At 41.3% G+C, this 22,061-nt stretch overlaps 2 protein-coding genes across 2 annotated transcripts in view; one reads left to right on the top strand and one right to left on the bottom strand.

Annotated features, from left to right (window-relative positions):
• The window catches only part of LOC134536131 (E3 ubiquitin-protein ligase sina-like), a 932,635-nt gene that overhangs the window by 462,586 nt on the left and 447,988 nt on the right, over nucleotides 1–22,061 (bottom strand). The gene's annotated exons all lie outside the window — the stretch shown is intronic.
• LOC134536129 (protein turtle homolog A-like) overlaps nucleotides 1,509–22,061 on the top strand; it is a 258,254-nt gene continuing 237,701 nt past the window's right edge. Inside the window, exon 1 of the mRNA XM_063375714.1 lies at nucleotides 1,509–2,989. Coding sequence (XP_063231784.1) covers nucleotides 2,827–2,989 — 163 coding nt within the window. The 5' untranslated portion in view covers nucleotides 1,509–2,826. The remainder of the gene's footprint in view (nucleotides 2,990–22,061) is intronic.

Raw genomic sequence — 22,061 nt, 5'->3', positions numbered from 1 at the left:
TTTTCCTTGATGTCTAGCTAAGCCCTCCTTCTCTTGAGATTTTAAGAGAGAACCCTGCCTTCCCACATGAAAAATAAATCATATTTACCTCCACGCAACATGTGGCCACATCTGTCAGCAAGAATCGAAACTACTTACGAAAAGTTTCTTGTATAGGATAAATTAACTCTTGGTTACGAATTATTAAATATTCCATCTAAGTTATTGTTTTAATTTAAAACTCTCAGTATGATTCTTTTATTAGTTGCAGAAGATATTTCGAAATTGAAAGTATTCGGGACTTCTTGAAAAATTTTCTGTTTTAAATATGGAAGATGATTTTGATGATGTATCGAAAAGCAGTATTCTCAACGGTGGCATATAGTACCGATACTGTGGTATTTAGTTCACTAAAATCAATAATGCTCGACGTCATAAGAGACAAAATTGTGTAAATAGTCCTTTGCGGAAAATGCTACGTTGCGACAATTGCGGTTTTCAGTTTGGACGAAGTGATAAAGTTAAAAAACACATTAAAAAAGCAAAGGTGCCCTTTTTTGTTTACTCAAAAAAAAGTCTGTGCTTGGACCGAATGTGTGTGGAATTGGCCAAAAAATCGTCACACTTGGACATGTGCATCGCCTCCATTAAAATGTCACGAGATTCCAGCATCGAAGAAACCGCACCAAGATACAGTCCTACAAGTTTCCTAAGAAGAGTCATGACGGATTTAATTTTCCTAAAGATTTCGCTGATGGATTTTCTGTTACTCAAGCTGAAGGATAAAATAATATTATCATCCACAAAGGTGTAATTATTTGAAATTTTCGTATATCTCGAAAAAAAAACATGCGATTTTTTTTCCTGTCCCTGAAAGGCATTCCAGGAAATGAATCTGCGGATTTGTCCCGTCTTTGCACGTTAACCGCTACCTCATTCTCTTAGGTAATAAGCAGACGGGTCATACCGGCCATATTTGCGAGCATTTCAGGGTTTATAGATATGGGAGTTGGGGGGGGGGGGAGAGAGAGAGAGAGAGAGAGAGAGAGAGAGAGAGAGAGAGAGAGAGAGAGGATTAAGGGGGTGCAATTAGCAAGGTGGTTTCCTCGCGGGCCTCTTCCGGCGAATCGAACAGGAAGGCGAGAGTTCCCCTCTCCCCCCCTTATCAAACTGTACAAGCAGTGTTTGGGTCCCCCGCGCGTTTAATATGTCCGCCGTCCGGGGTGTGTGTGTACCTTGGCGGCGGACGCAATTACCATTCTCGCGTATTGCGCAAGACGGCATGCGCGTGTGTGCACACGTATGTGCGTGTGTGTGTGTACGGGACGGACGGGTTGGTGTGTGGCGAATGTCGGCTTGTCTCCGTCCCATCACCCCTCCTCCCCAGCTCCCGGAGCTAGAGAGAGGTTCCCCCTCCCTGCCTGCTCCACGAGGGGCGGGCACGTGACCCCGCGCGATGCGCGGACGTGGATGCGCAGCGGGACTGCGCGCCAAGCGCTGCCGGCCCGTCAGTCGCTCCCCGACCGCCGTCCGCGAAGGTCGGGACGTCGTGAGCTCGCGCGCGCGCGTTGGGGAGGCTCTCCTTCGCACCGGAGCCCCTGGTTATTATTATTTTATTTTTTTCATACATTGGCAGTACGTCGTCGGCTACATTTTGTCCACCTACTTCCGAAAAAAAAAAAACTTAACAAAATTAAATATCCTTAATAATTTTTGAACCTCCCCGACGGGGAACCGCTGGAAGCTACTGACTTCCACTGTTCCGTCAGCAGATCCAGTTACTCCCAACGAGGTCCGCTCGATCCCCCCCCGGGAGAGGAACCGGGATGACGCGCCGCCCAAAGGACGCAGCGAGGAGCCAATGAGATGCGAGTGCGCGTGAACTGCACCTCCATACTGGCCGACATACGCTTCCTCCACGGTGGATCGAGATGGGGAAAGGTTGACGCGATCGGAGAGACATTGTCGCGACGCTCGTAATCGGGGGAATCCCGAGCCGATAAGACATCGTTTAGTTTCTTTTTTTTTTCGACGATGCAGTGGACGTAAAACAAACGGAAAAAAAAAACTTTGATGTTGAAACATGTTCCGTGTTCTTTTTTTTTTTATTGCATAGCTTTCATAAGGGTTAGGTTATGTTCGATAGGTCTTAACGAGGAACAGAAACTTGAACATTCTAACATATATCATTTTCAAAGCCTAAGAAACTAATCTTGTAACAACAATTTTATGTCGCCTATTTACCCGTGGTTCTAATGTGTTAAAAAGAGTGTACAAATTTTATTACACGTTAAGAAAAAATATTAAAGACTCAACGTAAATTATTTTGGAAACATTACCTATAGATATCACTAATCATATGTTTCTTGTAATTAAATGTGTCGTAATTCTCTCTTGTTCTGCCTGACTTTTGACTCGTACACGCTTTACAGAGGTTCAGAAATTTTTTAATTAAAACCGGTGCGGTGTGGTTTTTTTTTTTGGTGCAAGGTACAGGAACTGAATCGCCGAAGAGGAAAGGGGGTAGGAGAGGAAGAGGGAAAACGCAAGAAGGGGGAGAGAATCGCCCGAAGATAAAGGCGAAGGGGAAAACGGCGATCGTGGAAAAGAGAACTCGGGACTGTTTAAGGCCCGTGCGGTTTAAGGGGATTCGGCCTGAGTTGTGTGTCCGGTTAGGGTGACGGGAGAGGAGAGAGACGCGGCTCTCGGGGCAGGTCCGACCTTGAGGCCCGCGCGCGCCGCGTGCAAGGAGGAAGAAGAGAAGGGGGTACGAGGGGTACTCCGGCGCCCAACCAGGAGCCCCCGGCGGGCGATGCCCGACCAAGCCCCGCCGCCGCCGCGGGAAGGATGACCCCGCGCGCCCTCCTCGCCGACATGACCCCTGCCTCGCTGCTGCTGGTGCTGATCCTCCTCGCCGCCTGCGCCGCGGCGCTACGCGTGGACGCCGGCGAGTCCTTCCTGTCGTCCGAGTCCACGACGGAGGAGCTCATCACCGAGCTGGACAAGCCAAGTGAGTCTCCCGGCCTGGTGGGGGGTCGAACACCCGCGCTCGTCAGGGGTGCATCTGTGTCAGTGAGGCGCAGTGGCGTAGCCAGGATTTGTGTATGGGGGGGTGGGTGTTAAGAAGCATGCCCTCCCCCCCCCCTCCCGTATTAAAGCCGTGGGGCTCCCGGGGGTCCTCCCCCGGGAAAATTTGGATTTTAAGGTGTAAAATAGTGCTATTCTAGCAGTTTTCGGTTCTTAATTTTAAACATTGTAATGGTAAAAAAAAATTATTAATTTTAATATGAAATTGGTTTGAGTGATGAATAAGAAATTAATTAAAGATTTGGTGCTAAAGGGGAAGGGGGGTTTTGAACCCCTGAAACCTCCCCCTGGCTACGCCCCTGGTGAGGCGGGATGATAAGCGCGACGCTCGCTGGTGCTTCTAGCGCGGTGTCGCCTCTGGACTGGCGCGCAGTCTTCTCGTCGTGCACAGGACAACTGTGAAACTTGAGCGGTGACCGTAACGTTATATGGCGAAGAAATGAAGATAAGGATGTAATGCAAGTCCCCTAAGTGCTTTCAAGAACCTGTACCGGTTGTTTCACGCCTAATAATTTACTCTGAAAACATTAATTTTTAGCCATTTTAAATCTTCTAATAATACGGTTTAAATACTTAATCCAAATACAAAAGTACTTTTTCGGCCCTCAGTGAACTCTTAAATGCTTTTCCTAACTATACCCCACTCGGATATCTTGATTAGTTTTGAAATCGCGTTGTTTTTTCCTGAAGCTCTGCGCACCGTGTTTGTGCCCGGGTAGGCGGGTGCCTCCCATTTCACGTCATGAAATCATATTTATATTAATCACTGATAAACTTTTAAACTTTTTCAATTGTGTAACGTTCACGAGATTAAAAATTATATACAGCGCATACTTTTTTGCATAATTAGCTGCCAAAGTTACATTATTAAATTTTTTTTGGATTGTACAAATAAAGGAGAATTTAATTTATTGCAGAGGTGAAACTTTTTAGGTTTAACTGCAATGCCACTGGCTACTTCATGATATGGTTTGCATGCCTATCACAAAAACTCGTTTCATGTTTCTTGGCTGTCAAAATCGTAACAAATTTGAGAATTTTGAAATGCCAGGTAAAATTAATTAATATTTTCTGAAAGAAATTCATATCATGTCCGGAAGTAGGCAGTGGCATTGCAGTTAAAACTAAAAAAGTTTAATTTTTGCAAAAAATTTTATTCACCTTATTTGTACAACTCAAAAACGTTAAAAATTTAACTTTGGCAGCTAATTATGCAAAAAGATTGCGCTGTTTATATTTTTCATTTCGTGAAAGTGAAACAATTGAAAAAGTCTATAAGTTTATCTGTAATTACTGTAAATATAAAATCTTGATCTGAAATGGGTGGCACCTCCTTAACTCATTACACCCCATTAACCCTGACTGTTTATCTATTTCATATGCGTTCGACAGTTACCTGGAACACTCTTCAGGAAAGTGCCGTAAAAATAGATGTTAATGAAGCAGGTATCTTATTTTCATAAGCAAATTAAAAACTTTAAATGATATTCTCTAGCCCTTGTATCATTTATTGTAGAAACTTGATTTTAATGAAGCAGTTATCTTATTTTCAAAGTCCGTAGATCAACAATCACAGTAACGGATTAGGTTTTTTTTTCTGATTTGTTCGAGAGTTCTATAACTTATTTTTTTTTAAACAGTTCAACTAATCAAATATATGTAAAAAAAAATTACGAATGCTCCCCGTTATTTCTGAGGTTTAAGAAGAATTTTTTTTAACTTCACTTACCCGCCATTTTACGTCTAATTCCTTGTGTATAGTTGAGTTACCGTAAACTAGTAACAAAAAAAATCCTGTGTTCACCCAGAAGTATCGGAAGTATCTTAAAAAAATAATTCTAGTACAATAAATGTATTAAAATAATGTATTTTTGAAATTAGTAGCATTTTTTTATACAACCTGTTGCAGCTGTTACTTTCTGAAAATTTGTTTTTAGTTTCATGATACCTAGGTCCAAAAATCATCGTCGACTTATATTTTTTTATATACGATAATATAATTTTTTATGGACCCGGTATTTGGAATTTTTTTTTCACGCATTACTTCTAGAGTGTTTTTAAAATAGAGTAAATTAAATTTAGGATGTGTTCAGTTTTGGCCGAAATTGGACCTAAAGGGTTAAATGAAGACTTTTTTTTAAAAGCACTGAAAGTTTCTATACATACCTCAATATGTTTTTTCATCCCTTAAAAATAAATACCTATTCCTCCAAAGCGTAGTTGAAAACCGTTACACAACTGTTAACTTAAAGACTAAAAAATAACTCTGACAAATTAACGAAAGCGAAACAGATCTACTCCGAACGGTTTCAATACTGTATATACTAAGAGAGTTCAATTTCTCGTTGCTCTCGGAGGGGAGACAATGTTCACTCGCCTCGAACGAAGGCTGTTTGGGCGCGATTTTCGACCCAATCACACCTGGTTTTTTTGCAAGTGGGAAACGTGGCGGGCGTTGCTGGAAGCCGCTGAGTTACCTCATGGTGTTCCCATTCTTCTCCCCCTTCCCACTAAAATAATTCCACTCTTGTTCTATCATTATCATCTTCTCACAGCCCCTCTAACTTTCATGACTGAAATGGCGACAATACGTTAAGTCCTTACTCATTAATTTAATACGCGTGTTATTCTATTTTTGGGTCGAATTTATTAGCTAAATCTGAGAAGTATACTTTGGCACCTTTTCTGTACAGATTTTTTAAATAACTTAATCATACCTGTATATCCATACATTATAAATACTCATAAGAAGCTGCAACGTTTTCAACAAAGAGGTAGTTGAAATCTGTAATATACCATGTACAAGCCGACATTTTTATTCTACACAGATTCAAGCGAGACATAACTATTTTTTAAATGAAGCGCCGTTTTTTTTATCGCACCGAATCACGCACATATCACAATTATCTTTCAGATAATTTTTTTTTTGAAACTATTTGTGTGTCGTTATTTTGCAAGATGACAGAGTAACTTAATAAAATTATGGATATTTAAATAATATATATTTTTAAATGATAATTTTTTAACTCTAGGAACAAATTAATCTATAAATCTATCTATAAAACCTTTTTAAACCAAGAACTTGTGGTATAAAATTATTTTTTAGCATTATACAACATAATTATCAACTTTTAAACTATGTCATTACAATTCATGCTTAGAATGTAACAAGATAAACGCATTTTATATATATTTATTTTATTCTTTTCATGACTGAAACGTTCCTAGTTGAGATTTATTGCATCAGTTGAAAAAAAAAAAGTATCCAAATAGCAGTCACAAAAGTGCTACCAAACCTTGTGAAAGTTGTAAGAAAATACACTGGCTACCCGAAAGTGACCCGTGGACTTAGGTTAAAGACTACTGCATTAAGCATAGATAATGCCACTTAACAAAATAAAGTATATTGTTTCCAAGCAACTAGGTTAGCCAAACAATTATCCATAATTTTTCACAGAAATGATTTAAGAAAGTTCAGTTGTCAAACTAAAGACTTTTTTTTAAGTTACCGGTTAAAACGCTGTCTCTTACTCGTGGGTTACGTTTGAGCGGAAACATGAAACAATAGCCAGGTAAGCGTTAGCGGCAAAGACTGGGTCCCTTCTGACCACCCATGCCTCTGATGAGAGACCACCATGCCGAACCCTGGGAACCATGGGTAATGGGGGGGGGGGGGGGGGCGCAGATACTCCCTCTTCCAAAGTGGCTTAGAGGCACTAACCATAACTAAAAGGTTAAACTGGCTACCCATAAGTAGAGACCTGCAAAATTCACGGTTTCGATGGCCTTCAGGATAGACTGCACATATCCATGTAGAACTGTTGGAGTTCATCCTAGAGGTCATTGAACCTGCAAATTTTTTCGGTCCCTACGCCATAAGTGAGCTGGACATGGATGTTTTAGTTATTAGCGTGACAACGTCTAATAAATCGATGAACGCCGGATGCACGCACGAATAAGTGTCCCGTTACGCACATTGTCCCGTTACGCTGTGTCCCGTTACGCTCATTGTACGCTTGCACCGCATCTATCTCTCTTCCACTCGATTGAAACAACCATCGATTTGACTTTTTAGAGGCACATTAAACTTGAAACACTCCCATTCGTTTCCTACTTTTCCTATCATCGTCCTATCCTTAACAGAATAACACAGATTGGAAGAAGTTAAATAGCAAACATGTATAAAAGTTATAGTTAAAATAATCTCTTCGTTAAAGTAATAAACATATTTGAATTAATGAGTGCAAATAAAGGTAAATTTATCAATGAAAGTGTAGATTTCATTTCACTCCTTCTTTGTATCCATACAAAATAGTGATAATTCAATAAAATATATTCAAACTTTATTCATAAAAATATGCAATCATGTCATCAATGTTTTGTTATGACGTTGTCACGTTAAACTCTCGTCCGTAAACCGACTTTACAGACAACCAATTTTTTTTTTAATATGAATCATTGGACAGATTGGCACTATGCAGAACGGGTTATGTATTACGATAAAGGAGAGAGAGAGAGAGAGAGAGAGAGTGGGAAGGGGTTGCCGAGTGTTATGCGAGCCTCGGCGAGTGACAACCTGCACGTAGGGCGTAGTCGTGGATACCTGAGGCGGCGCTGATGCCGGAGTTAGGGGCCAGGGTTCGAGCCCCGGCTCAGGCATCTCGCTCGACGCGGCGAGGGCTCCCGGGGGGGGGGGGGGGGCCCTGTCCCCGCCTGGTTCCTCTTGTTCCGAACCTCGGAGGAGTTGTCCGGCAGTCACGGACCGAGGTATGTCCGCCGACTGCCCTCGCCACACGGTCCGCTGTGGCGATGGGACTCCTCGCAACAGTCCTTCAATCCTCGTGATCATTTACATTGAAAACAACTTCATCACCGCAAAAACATTGCTCACCGTAACACTGTGTTCCGGATTCTTGCCCGGGCACTAAACAGTTCCCCCCCGATAGCTTTCCAGCATTAACTGCCCAAAAGCATGATAAAACAAAGTACAGTTATCGAATATTCAATTATTTTTCATGGCTTGAAAAAAAAATGCTTGAATTGAACATCAATTAAAATATACCTACAATTGGGCGCCAATATTCGTAAGGAAAACTCAGTATTGTCTGGAGAAAAAAAAGTAATTCTCGTATACCAAAATAATTACAGCCATGTGTTGTACGTGGTATCAATATTATGTGTATTGTTACAAACTGTTTCTTGGCAAATGGTTCTCCAAAAGAATATTTTGTAATAGTACAGAATTGGTTAGTTATTTTTTGACGTGATAACGTGATACGTTGGGGAATTCAACCCATATTCAGCGGCAAACTTAATTTCTTAGCACCATTCGTTTCTCCGTCAATAATTTTTACTTAATTCGTCTACCCTGAGAATCTCAGTGCACTAGCTCTGAAATAGTTTCTCTCTTCCCCCCCCCCCTTTTTTTTTTGTTGGAGTTCAAGACAATGTGAACCAAAAGTGGAAATTATTATTTTTTGACGTGATAACGTCTTATAAATCGATGAACGCCGGCTGCACCCATTAAAATAAATATAGTTTAAAAAAACTAAAGAAACATGCTTTTAAAGATTATCAAACTAAAAAGTAAAAAATAATTTTAAAATTAAATTTATGACAATAGTATATAAGCAATACTAGTATAAATGAGAAAAAAGCTTGAGGCGCTTTGTGCCATATTTTTTGAATATTAAGCGCCCCATGCTTTTTTTCTCATTTATACTAGTATTGCTTATATACTATTGTCATAAATTAAATTTTAAAATTATTTTTAACTTTTTAGTTTGATAATCTTTAAAAGCATGTTTCTTTAGTTTTTTAAACTATATTTATTTTTAACTTTTTAGTTTGATATTCTTTAAAAGCATGTTTTTTAAACTATATTTATTTTTAACTTTTTAGTTTGATATTCTTTAAAAGCATGTTTTTTTTAGTTTTTTAAACTATATTTATGTATAATTATCATAGGGAAATGAGTTACCGACACTACCTATTACCATCTGAGATAACTATTTGGAGTTGCAACGTCACAAAGAAATGGTAAAGTCTCTACGAATCATTTGCAGTTAGATGTATGGATATAATATTAGAATTTACCGGGGGAAAAAAAAAAACATTTTTTTTTTCGGCGTGGCCAGGAGTAGAACCCACGATCGCTGAATCCGAAAGCTGACGTCACAGAAGTCGCGCGCCTTAGACCGCTCGGCTAACGAACGTAATGAAATGGGTAGGACATTTTACAGTGATCAGTCACTCACTCTTAGTCGAAAGAGTTACAGACGGACAGACAGAGTTACAGACGGACAGACAAACATACAGGTGAAGCTAATATAAAGCATGTAAAAAGGATGACTCATTGTCACGTTCCGCCTGAGCCAAAGCGTGCCAAGAACCGGCCAACCACCGTGCGAGAAAATCTTCTATATAATATCAAACAGTTTAAGGCGGGCTTTATCAACTAATTGTTCGTGATTATATTTAAAACAAATTATTTCAATTAAATTTGCAAAAAAAACTGTTAATAATATTTGAAAATTAAAAAAAGTATGCAAATTTTTTCATTAATGTTTTCTTACGACGTTATCACGTAAAATTATCGTCTGTGAACCGACTTTACAGACAACCCCCCACTTTTTTTTTATCTTTATGTTCGCCAGCTGCGCAGTTGACCTCCGCGCGCGGTCCTTGAGGTGAGATACCTCCGCGGGCCCGCATCTCTTCGTCCTTGAGACGACTTCTCTCCCGAACCGGTTCGCACGCCGTCAATACGCCACGCCCCCCTTCTCTTCCCCTGCCACCCAGCAACACGACGAGAGCAGAACAAGGAAAAAAAAAAAAAATACTTTCGCGCCACGTTTCGCGCCATTTCATTCAATGACCGCGTCGGCACTTTCACGGACAACCAGTACCCCGACACTCATAAACACGCACGGAACACTTAAAATGCGGCAGCGTATAAAACACCCGATCTCATCTCATATTCTTAGCAGTTCAAACGTAGTATTTATGTATTAGTCTCTTCTTTGTAAAAATATTTCTGATATATATCCTGTCCTTTAGTTCACGGCGTACAAAGTTTTTTTTTTTTTTTTTTTTTTTTTTTTAGTCCTTTATTATTTATTGGGCCATTGAAACGTGCTCTGTATCTATGAGCTGTATAATTGTACAATTTTTTTCTAAGAACTTGGCATTTTTATAAAACTTTTTGCATTAACTTATATTTATATAGGCCTATAATATTTTCATTGTAAGCTTTCAATATCCTATTCAAAATGTTTCTCGACCAAACAAAAGGAACATGAATAAACTACAAAATTATCTTTCTACGTTTACAATTAAAGCTGCAAGTTTTATAATTTTTTTTCCTTGAGACAAATTCTTTAACTTGCCTAAGCCTTGGAAATACTCTCTTCCAATAAATAAAGTGTTAAAACTATAACGTTAGAATTTGACGAAAGCTAACCTGTTAGCTAGTTAAAACGTTACAATAAATGTATGATATTAATCTATAACAAGAGATGGAGAGATTTTCTGAACATCTCTCGCGACTATCGTTATTTTTTAATACTTTACAAGTTAAATTGATCGACGACAATTGACATGATATCCATCTTTAATTACGAATACATTTGTTAACGTATAAAAATGTATATTTTGATTCAATGCGCAACCATAAATAAAAAGCATGACGGTATTATGTCAAATTAAAAACTCACAAGTAATAAAATAAAAAAAATACATATCAATGCGGGATAGATTATGATAATACCAGAGATTCTTTGTACTTAATTGTGTGACATGGAAGCTATCTCTACTACACTATTTCACTGTATAAAATTAAATTGGAGTGTTGTGATGGCGATCGTGCTTATGTGATGCTTGCGACTAAACTTAAAACGCAAAAGGCGCGAAGAGCTTGTCCGCCAATGGCTTGGCGACTCCGCTGATCTCAAGCACCTGGGTGGTTTGGTATTCGCGCGTTCCACTCGGTCCAGTAGACCCGGGTTCCTTTCCTGGGTCACGCCGGTCTACTCTGGGTCTATCGCAGTGCTCTAAGTGTAACATCTTAGCCCTCGGTACACGGCAGTTGGTAAGGGTAACTCCGCGAATGCAGCAGAAGTCGCGTGGGAAAGGAAAATGTGCAACCTCGGTGCTGCCATCTGTGGCGGATAGCGCGAACCAAAGTTCACAAAGCCAAAGAAAAAAACTTCGTAGTATTAACTGTTCGATGATTTCAGCAAGATGGCCAGAATTTTAATAAATTTACTTGTCAAAAATCATGTCCAAAGCCGAGGTACAGTATTTTTTTCCGTTTTTTCTCTCTTATATCGGAGCTGTTTCGTTATAAGGTTTAGAACTTATGTTTGTAAATAGTCGACGTAGCTGCTCCGGCAGCGAATTCTAGCGGCGGGCGAGGAAACAACGTGTGATCCGCGTCCAGAAATGTAGTTAAAAACACAATTTGCGTATGTTTATCATGCTTTGCATTATTTTAAAGAATTCTACGTTTTTTAAAAAAAAAGTCCGAGTTTCGTATAAGTTTATTTGCAAGATGAGAACACATGGAGTTTCTCGTTGCCGAGTTTAGGTGTTACATATCTCTGGAAAGTACTGAAAGACTCACAAATTATTTATTTTTTATCAATCCAGGCAAATTATGGAATGGTAATTTGCTGTTTAGAAACTACAGTTAATTGATGGACTTTACAACAAAGAGAATGCACCATAAATAAACGTAGGTTTTTTTTTGTAATTTAAAATAACTGACTCTTCGCAGGAGATACGCCGAAATCCTTTTTGCAGAGTTCTGTGTTGCGGGGCGAACAAGGTGGAAAGGTACGTGTAAGGAAGAAAAAGGGTTTCGCTGTGGATTTGCCCAGTTTTAGAAGGTTTTTTCCCCTTCTGGTTCCTAAATAATTCCTGTGAGTTTATGCTGAAAGCACATGATCTTAGAGCCAGTAAAATCACGAAGATGCCTGGATAATTTATTTTATTTAAGATGAATTTTTCAGCAGCTGTGTTATCCTCGTCTACGAGACCCCACATAATTATTTTATCAGCCGCATTACTCAGACCGGGTTTACAAGATACCAAATACACGTAAGACTAGAAAAAGAATTAACAACGTCGTTTTCGGATACCCGTTTATAAACTACGCAAGCCGCAAATAAGGTAACGCTAGCATCAGCCAACTTTCAACTCCTTGCGTTTCGATGAAGTATTCCTAAATCTTTTCAAAGACTCAAAACATTATGTGCATAAAAGACCACGATGTTGTTTCCAACTTATTAATCACGTTTTTTGCTCGTTTAACCTTGGCAAAGTGAAAGATAAAATAAAATTTAAAAATCAGAATTATTGACATTTACATAAGGTTTTGTGGTAAGCTTGAATCATTAAAATATGCACGGACGGGAAGAAATATGTTTTCTACTGCTTCACAATTTCAAGTTGTAGTATTATGCAATTTTCGTACTTTACAAATGACTGTGATTTTCTTACGGTGTTGTTATTCTTAGTGTTGAAATAAATGCTCATACTGATGAAATGATTTTTCCAGATCTACAGAAGTATATTTGGTTAATCAAAATATCGCCGGCGTATTCCTGCGAACCCCCCAAAAAATGTGGGAGAAATGTTAACTTTATCCCTACTAATCGCTACTAAAAAATTATAAATGCTTAAGTGTGGTCGTCTGTTTGTTTGTCTATTTATCCTTCTTTCACGTAGAAACAGCGCAACGGATCGACATGTTTTTGCATATAGATGGTTTATGGGCAGGAGAGTGACATACACTACATATAATTATGAAATTTCATCCCCAAGGGAGTGAAAAGCGGGAAAATTCAGTTTTATAACAGAAATTCATACAAGGTAGGTCATAGACACACAAACAGAGTGAGTTTGTGTGATTTCTCTATGTCCACCACACGATTACATAGTAAAGTCTGGCAACTTCCTGTCCTACTCCTTGGCGAAGCCTAGTGAAGCTCTCGGGTGCTAGCGGACCAAAGGCGCTAATAACAGCTGATGGCGTTTGGTGCGTCCGTCACGTCTTGCCTAGGGGTTACCTGCCTTTCCACTAAAATGAAGCTGAAGATTGGCGTCCCGGTTTTGCAGATGCGAACCCTTTAGATTGTGCGATCGATGGGCTTGTAAAATCGAAAATTTCCCCGTTTCTCACGTGTGTGTCCCTACAGACTTGAAATTCGGTAGAGACGTTGTATTACGACGTGTTTGGCCAGGACGACGCCGGATACTGCAGCCAGTGACAGTAATAATGGGTTTACTTTTAAACCCCATGAATAGAAAGGAACAATTGGACGAAACTACCATATTAGCAAATAATGCTGTTATTGATGATGCTTAGGAGACCTGCAAAATTTGCGGATACAATGACCTCCACTCACGGGCAAATGCAACCTGTTCATTGGCTGCTGACTTGTGAGTAGTCTCGACTGGGTGGCCTGTGATTCAACACTTCTATGAGTGAGGGTCTCTAATTGGCCCTCATTACTCCAGATTAACAGTGAACCAATGGCAGAAGCAGCGCTAAGGTATAATTATTTTAATTGTAGCGTATCACGAAATGAATCCGCGAATTTTGCAGGTCTATGATGCTTCATGGGAACGAGCAACTACATAATAAAGTATCGTGTAAAGTAGCATCGTTTTGAGTTCCTCGCGTAGCTTAACGTGAACTCGACATCGGGCGTTGCGCGCTGACGGGACAGGGGACTCGGGACAGCGAGTCAAGACACGTCGACGCATCTCCCCCGTAAAGGGATGAAGGAGTGAGGGGGGAGGGGTGGTGGAGCAGGGTCGCAGGGACGAGGAATATTTCTCACCGCACAGGCCCGTTGTTTATTCGCGCTAATGATACGGAGCGAGGAGAGGCGGGCGCGCGCGACGGCGGCGGTCGAAAAGCATTAATCATAAACAAACACAAACAAAAAGAAAAAGAAAAAAAGGAGCGTCCCGGGGAACAAATATCGACCCAGATATCCCCCGCGCGCGCGTTTACCCCGTCATCCGCCAGCGTCGGCGCGGGGGTAAAAATGGGCTGTCGCTGGGAAAACGGGGAGAGGTAAAGAGAAATGGTGCAGAAAAAAAAATATAGTGTAGGTTTGTTGTAGTAGGGGGGGAAGTGGTGTGTAGTAGTGGGGATGGTTCAGGAATTGGAAGCGGGGGAAGGGTTTATCTTTGCGCGCGTAGGGCTCGCCGGGAAAGAAATACGTCAAGCCGCGGATGTCCCAAGGGCAATAACACCAACCCCGCCATACATCATGCCGCTAATAACATTGTTTCCCAACGCATTCATCACTCCCGCCGGAACAATGGAGGTTGTCGTAGAAGCTGCACGGGGGTGCAATTTGCCCCCCTTTGCCCCCTTCCCCGCTTTAAAATTTTATTTTTTTATGCTCATACTTCCCAATACCATCCACCCCCGCGGTCCGCTCGCACGGACGATCCGGATGACAATCTGGTTTCGAAAATCAGCTTGTCCCTGATCGTGACTCATTTGTCCGCGTCACGGGGTTCGCTGTTCGTTCTCCATCGGAGGTTCGTGGACAAGGGCAAGTTGGGGAGAGGGGGGGGAGAGAAAAAAAAGGGAATGGGGGACGGGGGTGGGGTTTTTTTCGGGCGTGTCCATGTATCGTCTCGGCCTGGGAGTATGTACGATCGCCGGTAAAGATGCCCATCAATCATCCAGACTCACACGTGCTGTCCCTTTTCATACTGGAACGACGAGGTGGGGTGAAATGATTCCAAGGCTTATCAAGTGCCCACGAGCGCTTCAATATAAATGCGATTTATAAATATTTATATATATAGATATCGTAGTGTGTGATGCAACCATAAAAATTTGTTGTCCCAACACCTGTGCAAAACGTACAAGACGAAATTTTTTTTTTAAAGCTTATCAGCAATCAATCAGCGTTGGTATCCAAGCTTTTCATGGTGGAGAAAAAAAAAGAACAGACTTATCTGCGGTAATGGTTGTTGAAGATTTAGAGTTATGCTTCCGTCACCAATCGTTTCCATGCTCTCAGCTCCGTATGAACCTACATCTACAGTTTACTTAGAGTAAGCCCGGAGGGGAAAAACAATTTAGTCGTTTTAGTTGCTAATGATGAGCTACATAATATCAAAATCATATATACTATTTTTATAAGTTAGAACCTATGTCCATTTGCGATAATATAGCTTTATGACAGTGAAACAATTTTTGGTATCGTTCAAGTAGTTTTCAGATTTAACCGTTTTAAACAATCTAATCCTCTTTTTTTATAATATTAGTTGAGCTAGGATGCCAAACAAACAATGCATATAAAGTTCGTAGTTACAAAAGAGGACTATTAAAAAATTGGTGAAATAATCAATATAATTAGTACTCAGCTTAGACTACTCCTTCACGATAGCAAAACAAATAAATAATAAGAATATTTATGATTGTTAATATCGCACAATTTGCCCGATTGCCATATTTAACCACAGCGGCTGAGGTAAACAACTGTAATTTATACGTCCCTGTCGTGCGTGAACGAGTAAACGCAGCTTCTTGCTGCTTCCGACCAGCAATCACGAAATTTCGAAAAGTGAGGACGGACGGCGGGTTTTTGATTGGCCGGGCGGGCGGTAATTAACCAATCTTCGAACGAAACCACGTTACGACGCGGAATCCGTGACCCTCTTTGCCGCTGGATAGAAGCCGTGACGCATTAAGTTGGGAGTTTTTGTGAAGAAGAAACAGGGGAAGGGAGGGGGGGCAGGAGAGGAGGGAGAACTCGTGTTCGCGAGATCTTCAGGGATCTCGTCGGAGGGCTTATAGCTTTCCGGCCGCGGCCCCATAATAACAGCAATTTGTTCTTCCCGCACAGAACTCCTCCGATCGAAAAGTCCCCAACCGTCGCCCACACAGAAGAGAAACCGTTCTTGCAGAAGCTTATGGATGCTGGTGCGTCAAAGGCGACTTTTCTTTTTTTTACCTCGCCCACGCTCCGAAAGATTCGATTGTTCGATGAGAGCTTTTGCGTCACGCGTGTTATGCACATCGGAGAATCCAGGCCACGCGCTCTCCAATGTCTTCAGCGGACACCCGGCTCACGTGCAGAGTCACGTGCATAGTCACGTGCAGAGTCACGTGCAGAGTCACGTGCAGCTCCTGCGGGCACGTGGCTAGAGGGGCACCACGTTTAGAGGAAGAGGGGGGCGCTAACCTGGCAGTGGCATTTTTACTGCATGAATCCACTTGAATATATCGTAGTGTTAGAACACACAATAAAAGATGTAGGGCAGATGAACTGAATTATCTGTATTCAAATATACGTGCATGCATATCGTCAAAAATTTTAAAACTGGTATTTTTCGCGTACCTACAATCCAACTTGCGATGTATGTATTATAAATGAAATGACTGCAAATAAATATATTTATCCACCATCTAAGTTGAATCAAACGTATTTTTTAATAGTGTGGTTAATATGTGTTGACGATATGAGGTGTCGTCGAAAAAGGTCTCTTGTTTGGTTGGTTTGGAAACAAAAACGGGCACCACCCAGACGTGTTCTTGCCCCGGGTGGAAAATAGTCTAGTTACATCCCTGGGTGTTGGACCCTCACCAGGTGAAATATTCAAGTCAGAACAAACTTCAAAAAAAAAAAAAAAAAAAAACCTTTGTAAGAGGTCGTTGGAGACGGACAAACACTGTACAAGCCAACTAAATTGAGGACGGGATCGGCCATGAATTTTCCTTCATTGATCTCGGGAAACCGCGGGAAAACTCGAGATCAGAATGTTTTACCGGGATTCGAACACGAGTCCTCGTGAAAGCGAGTCCAACGTTTTACCGTTTAGCCACACCTCGCTCGATGTAATATTAGTTTCTTATACTGCCCAGAACCCCTATAAATAAATTATAGGGTTGGTACTTTACATTCTAACGAAAATAAATAACGCCCTAAGTTTCTCATATAGGTTATTCGGTACACATTTCGAATATGAATTTATATCAAAATAGAACAATATTCATAAGCAAAATCATATATAATTTATTACCTTAAGATCCCTTTATCGTATTTTAAAAGCATGACAAACCCGCTTCATTTTCGTCAAGTTCTCTATGTTGTAGAGAGAGTAGTATTAGGTGCTATATTTACTCTATGTCTTTCTCCAGTCCACAATCAAGGTCGACGCCGATTTTCACGAATTAGACCCAGTTAATAAACTACGAAAGAGCGCGAAGCAAAAAAGTTCAGCAAGCACACTTTTTCAGATTACCAGTTTATAAACTATACACGGCGCAATAACGCAACGCAAGATTGATTGACTTCCATCTGTCTCGCGTTTCCGATGGCCGTATTGGAAGAAAAGTTGTCCGAAAACGCAGACGTTTCTGCAGTAGAAGCCTACGATGTTCTGTTTAAAATTTACGTAATGCGTTCACTTGTTAAACTTTCACACAGTGAAAGAATAATAACACTTTTGAACCAAATTATTGTTAATACGAGGGTCATGCAATTATAAACTGTAATTTGGTTCATTGGACTCGAATAGTGACGTGAGCGGTGCAGTGGCGTGAGAATGGAGAGGGGACATCAACAAAACCCGGTCCTCACACTCTCGTCCATGTCAGTGTCTCTGTGACACCACCAGCGTCAATTGTGTGACGTGTTGTTATGAGTTTTATCGCCAACGGAAGTGTAAACTCGTGTGACATTGTGAAGAGACTCCAAGCATAGTTGGCAGGGACCGGAAAAATTCGCGGGTTCAATGACCTGCAGGATGAACTCCATAGTTCTACCTACTCTCGGTCAAATGCCACCCACTCATTGGCTGCTGTCTTGTGAGACGTCCCAACGTAGCAGCCTGTGATTCGATAAAGCTTTGGTCGGGCTATTGGGGAAACAACCTTTTCTTTTCCATGAAGGAATCAGAAAGCTTCCTATCCGATGGAGAAAGTGTATTTCTGTTGAAGAAAACTATGTAGAAAAATAAGGCAGTTCATTTGTACTTTCGTAAATACCCTCAATAAATCTGTATAAAAATATCCATGTTCATTTTTGAATGGCCCTCTTATCTTTTTTTATTTTCCGTGTTAAATATGAATTATCAAAAGAAGCCCGGAATATATAAATTTGTTTTCTACTGTCTTGACATTTTAAGTTAAAGTCGCTGGTGCGTCTTGCGACTCCAGTGCTTTGTAAAAATACTGTGATTTTCTTGCGTGGATTGCGTTCTGCGGCGCCGGCGTTGCAACCGTTGCGTGGTTCATGAACCCGGCCTTAAAACTGGTCATCATTGCTATGCAACTCCCCTCCCCCTCCCCCCGGCATGTCTCGGAGACTCGCGGATATTGCACAACGTCGTGACTGGTTTCGCCTCTTGCTCGCACGGCTCCAAAAGAGAGAGAGAGCGAGAGAGAGAGAGAGAGGAAGAAAGAAGATGGGGGAATGCGGCAGCGCTAACGTATCCTGGTTGTCGTGTCATGCGCATTCCGAAAATTCTCGCACTGCAAGAAGTGGGGGAGTAATCCCGAATGAAATAAAACCAAATAAAAAAAACTGTCGTCACAGACTCGAAATTGCTGAATTCCCCTTCTGAACATAAATGCGAAAGGTAAGACTGTCGAACAAGAGAAAAAAACTTAATTTTTTGAGACTTTGCGGATTTGAGTTGAAATATGTGCGAAGAAACAATCATCAAGGGAACACGTTTTACTGATATGAAGAAATAATACCTTAAAAGTCTATACAAAATTTTAAAATTTATATAGGTAAATTTGAATAGAATTATCTTTAGTTAAGTTACTAACACAACAAAGTATTATAATAGAAGTCTGCGCAATTGGTCCAGTGACTAGCTGTCTGGCTGGTCTCCCTGGGTTCAGGACTGGTTTTTTTTGTGATGTCCCTTTCACACACATCCCGCGGAAGGCAACGGAAAACCACAGCATAATCGTCCTGCCATTGCAAGGATTGGGAAGTCCCGGCTGTCATCAACGTGGCGTTGCCTATGCTGATAACGACACCCAGTAATGAGTGACACGACGCATCATCATCATCATCATATAGGTACGACAGAATACTGTATGAAGTAAATACTTTGACAGTTCTATACTCTAAACCGTAAAATAATCTGACCTAGGTATGATTCAGTAGTTTCAATTGCTCGATTGGCCTTCCACAATTCGAACTAGCCATAGGTGTTGTCGAATACTGACGCCTAACTTTGAGTAACAATTTTATTTTATCGTTTAGCAAATGCTTGTACCAGAAGGTTATTATTATTTCTTTTAAGTATTCTACACAACAATTTACTAAGGGAAAAAAAAAATATTTTTACTGGCCCCATGGTTCCGAACACTCGTGTTGACTGCGATTATTGATTTTCAAGCGGTGCGAATGTGCGTTTGGAAATAAAGGGCGCAGTTCAAAAGTGACTGGAAATTTACGCCCGACGATAAACCAGCAGCAGGTGAACTTACCGGGGGGAATTTACGGCGAGGCTTTACGAGGGATTTCCGAAGTTTCCTTCCCAGCGGCGCCTTAATATGATTAATCGCGCACTTTCTTCCTCCACTTTGCCCACTCGAAACCTGGTTCGTCCGTTTCCTTTTTTTTTTTTTTTTTTTTGATGGGGCCGTTTGCTCGGTCGGGCGGGCATAAATTACCCCGACGAAAATTTAAAACCTCACCCCCCCCCCCCCCTGTTTCCCTTCGTTTCCCCCATCCCTCCACCCTTTTCCATATGCGTATGCGGAGAGCTTGCGAATGGGCGGTATTGACGAGGTAGCCATTCGCCCGCTACCCCCACCCCCCCTAACCGCCAAAGGTTTGCGGTCACGTACGCGAGCGGGACGCTAGATCACAAAAAAAAAAAAGAGCCCGGGAAAATGTTTTAAAACCACCCCCGGGCCGGAAGGGAGAGAGAGAGAGAAAAAAAAAAAACAAATTCCGGTTGGGCGGCTGCTTTAGATTCGGTTCGCGAAACGCCCGGTTTGCAATCAGTTACTGCTTTTGTCTCCGAGCCACCCCGTTTGCTGGGGGTCAGGGGGAGGGGGAGGGGGAGGGGGTAAAGGATTAATATCGCAGTCAGGACACGCGTTTGTTCCGCTAAGTGATCCCAGGGTTTCCGGTGTTTCGGGCTGGGACTCTCCGGTGTGCGGCCGCGTTTCCTGATTCCTTCATTTGTCCAAAACAACATTGTGCCGCCCCCCCCCCCCCTTCTTCCCCCGAACCCCCACTCCTTTTTTTTTTCGAACCCCCCTTTGCCGTCCTCGCTGCCCGGACGTAAATCATGTCGCCGTTACGAACCCCAAACGCTACCGCGTGCTGTCACAGCGAAATTTGTGAACGCGTGTGCCGGGACACCCTGCCGAGACCGTGGGTTCGATTCTCGTTTTTGAACTGCTCGAACCAGTGACATTTCTTTGGGAATTTTTTGGTTGAATCTGCCCTCTTTTTTTTTTTTTGTTATTGAATTTCTGCAGTTTGCTTCAGTGAATGTGAAGTTAGGTATATAAACACCCAGTTCATATGTTTACCCTAGTATGAAATCATGTGTTACACTATTTTGCATTAAATGTTAGTATGTAACCTTTTTCGTAATTTTTTTTGTATACAATTAGGTAGGTACTTTTTTTATCCCCCCCCCCAAAAAAAAATAAACCGCTCGGTTTTCTAGACTTGTTACTTATGGATTTATTTAACATCGTGTGGAAAAAACACGAATCCTTTGAAACACAGTTTCACGGTGTATTTCACAGATTTCCGAGTGTACAACAACAATTTAAATCAATGACTCAGATTTATAGTGTATAAAGATCCCGTTAACTCCAACTTAAGTTTGGTGAGCATTAAAGGGTTTGACTTAACCCGCCTAAGGCCAAAAATAAGTCACAGGAAGACGGTTTGGAAAATAGCTCATCCTAAATTCATCAGCGAACGGCCCCCGGATTTCGGCGAACTTGGTTCTACATCATTCCTTTCACATGAGCTGGGGACACTGCCCACGGATCGACACCCTTTTCAATCCACTGTTTTTTGCGTTGCACACTTTGTCAAGGTGTGTTTATAGTCAAGCACCTCCAAGACATTCAACCACTTTAGTAATAACAATATGATTTGTAATAGATTTTGTATCACTAATTTCAGGATGTTTTCATTACGAAAATGAAAGAAGAGAGCACCCCACGCTTCAAGTTATACAGAGTTACATCAGTTGGCTGTTGGACAAAATACTTAAATTTTACGACAAAATCAGTTTTTTTTTTAAATTTTTCAAACTAAAAGTTTATTTTGGAGTGTTTTTATTTTCTTTCAAAGGTAATTATTGACGTGTAAACATTACATTCCTTTCAGTATTTCATAATATTTTTGCCAATATCTATAATAATTTTTTTATAGTTTTAATTGAAGATTATATGTTGTTAATTATTACCGATAAACGAACTTAAATCGCAATTGACGCAAGGAAGTGTTTAGTGAATAACTTCAGCAGTTAATCGAATTTTTCTAAACAGTTTACCATCAAAAATATCGTGCCATTTAACGACACGCGAACTTGTTTGTTTAAGCCCTGGGGGAGCGTTAAAAGGTTTTATGGTTAGTCGCTGTTAATTCGTTTTGCAACCTCGCGGCTTTCGAGGGTTGAATTAGTCTGCGGAGGGCCGAAAGTTTGTGGAAAAGGGGGAAGGAGGGGGTGATGTTTTACAGGCGTCGTAACAGCAAACCGCGACTATAGTCTCGCTGAATTTAATTCCGAGCGCTGGCGGGGGGTTATTTTCTTGATTTAGCGCTCGTCACTGCCTCCCCTCCCCCTCCCCAACATCCTCACGAACACGCGTGTCTTTAAGGGGGTGCCATGCTCCCTTGCAGGAACCGCAGCGCGCAGGATAGTTAAGGCTGCAGCAGTTAATACGATAGAACGCAGCGGTTTCCCGCCCGAGAGACAAAGCGGCCAAGAATGGAAGGGGGGAAGGGCAAGGCTTAAAA

Source organism: Bacillus rossius, chromosome 10, assembly GCF_032445375.1.
Source record: "Bacillus rossius redtenbacheri isolate Brsri chromosome 10, Brsri_v3, whole genome shotgun sequence".
Classification (NCBI taxonomy): domain Eukaryota; kingdom Metazoa; phylum Arthropoda; class Insecta; order Phasmatodea; family Bacillidae; genus Bacillus; species Bacillus rossius.
This window is presented reverse-complemented; position numbering and strand designations above follow the sequence as displayed.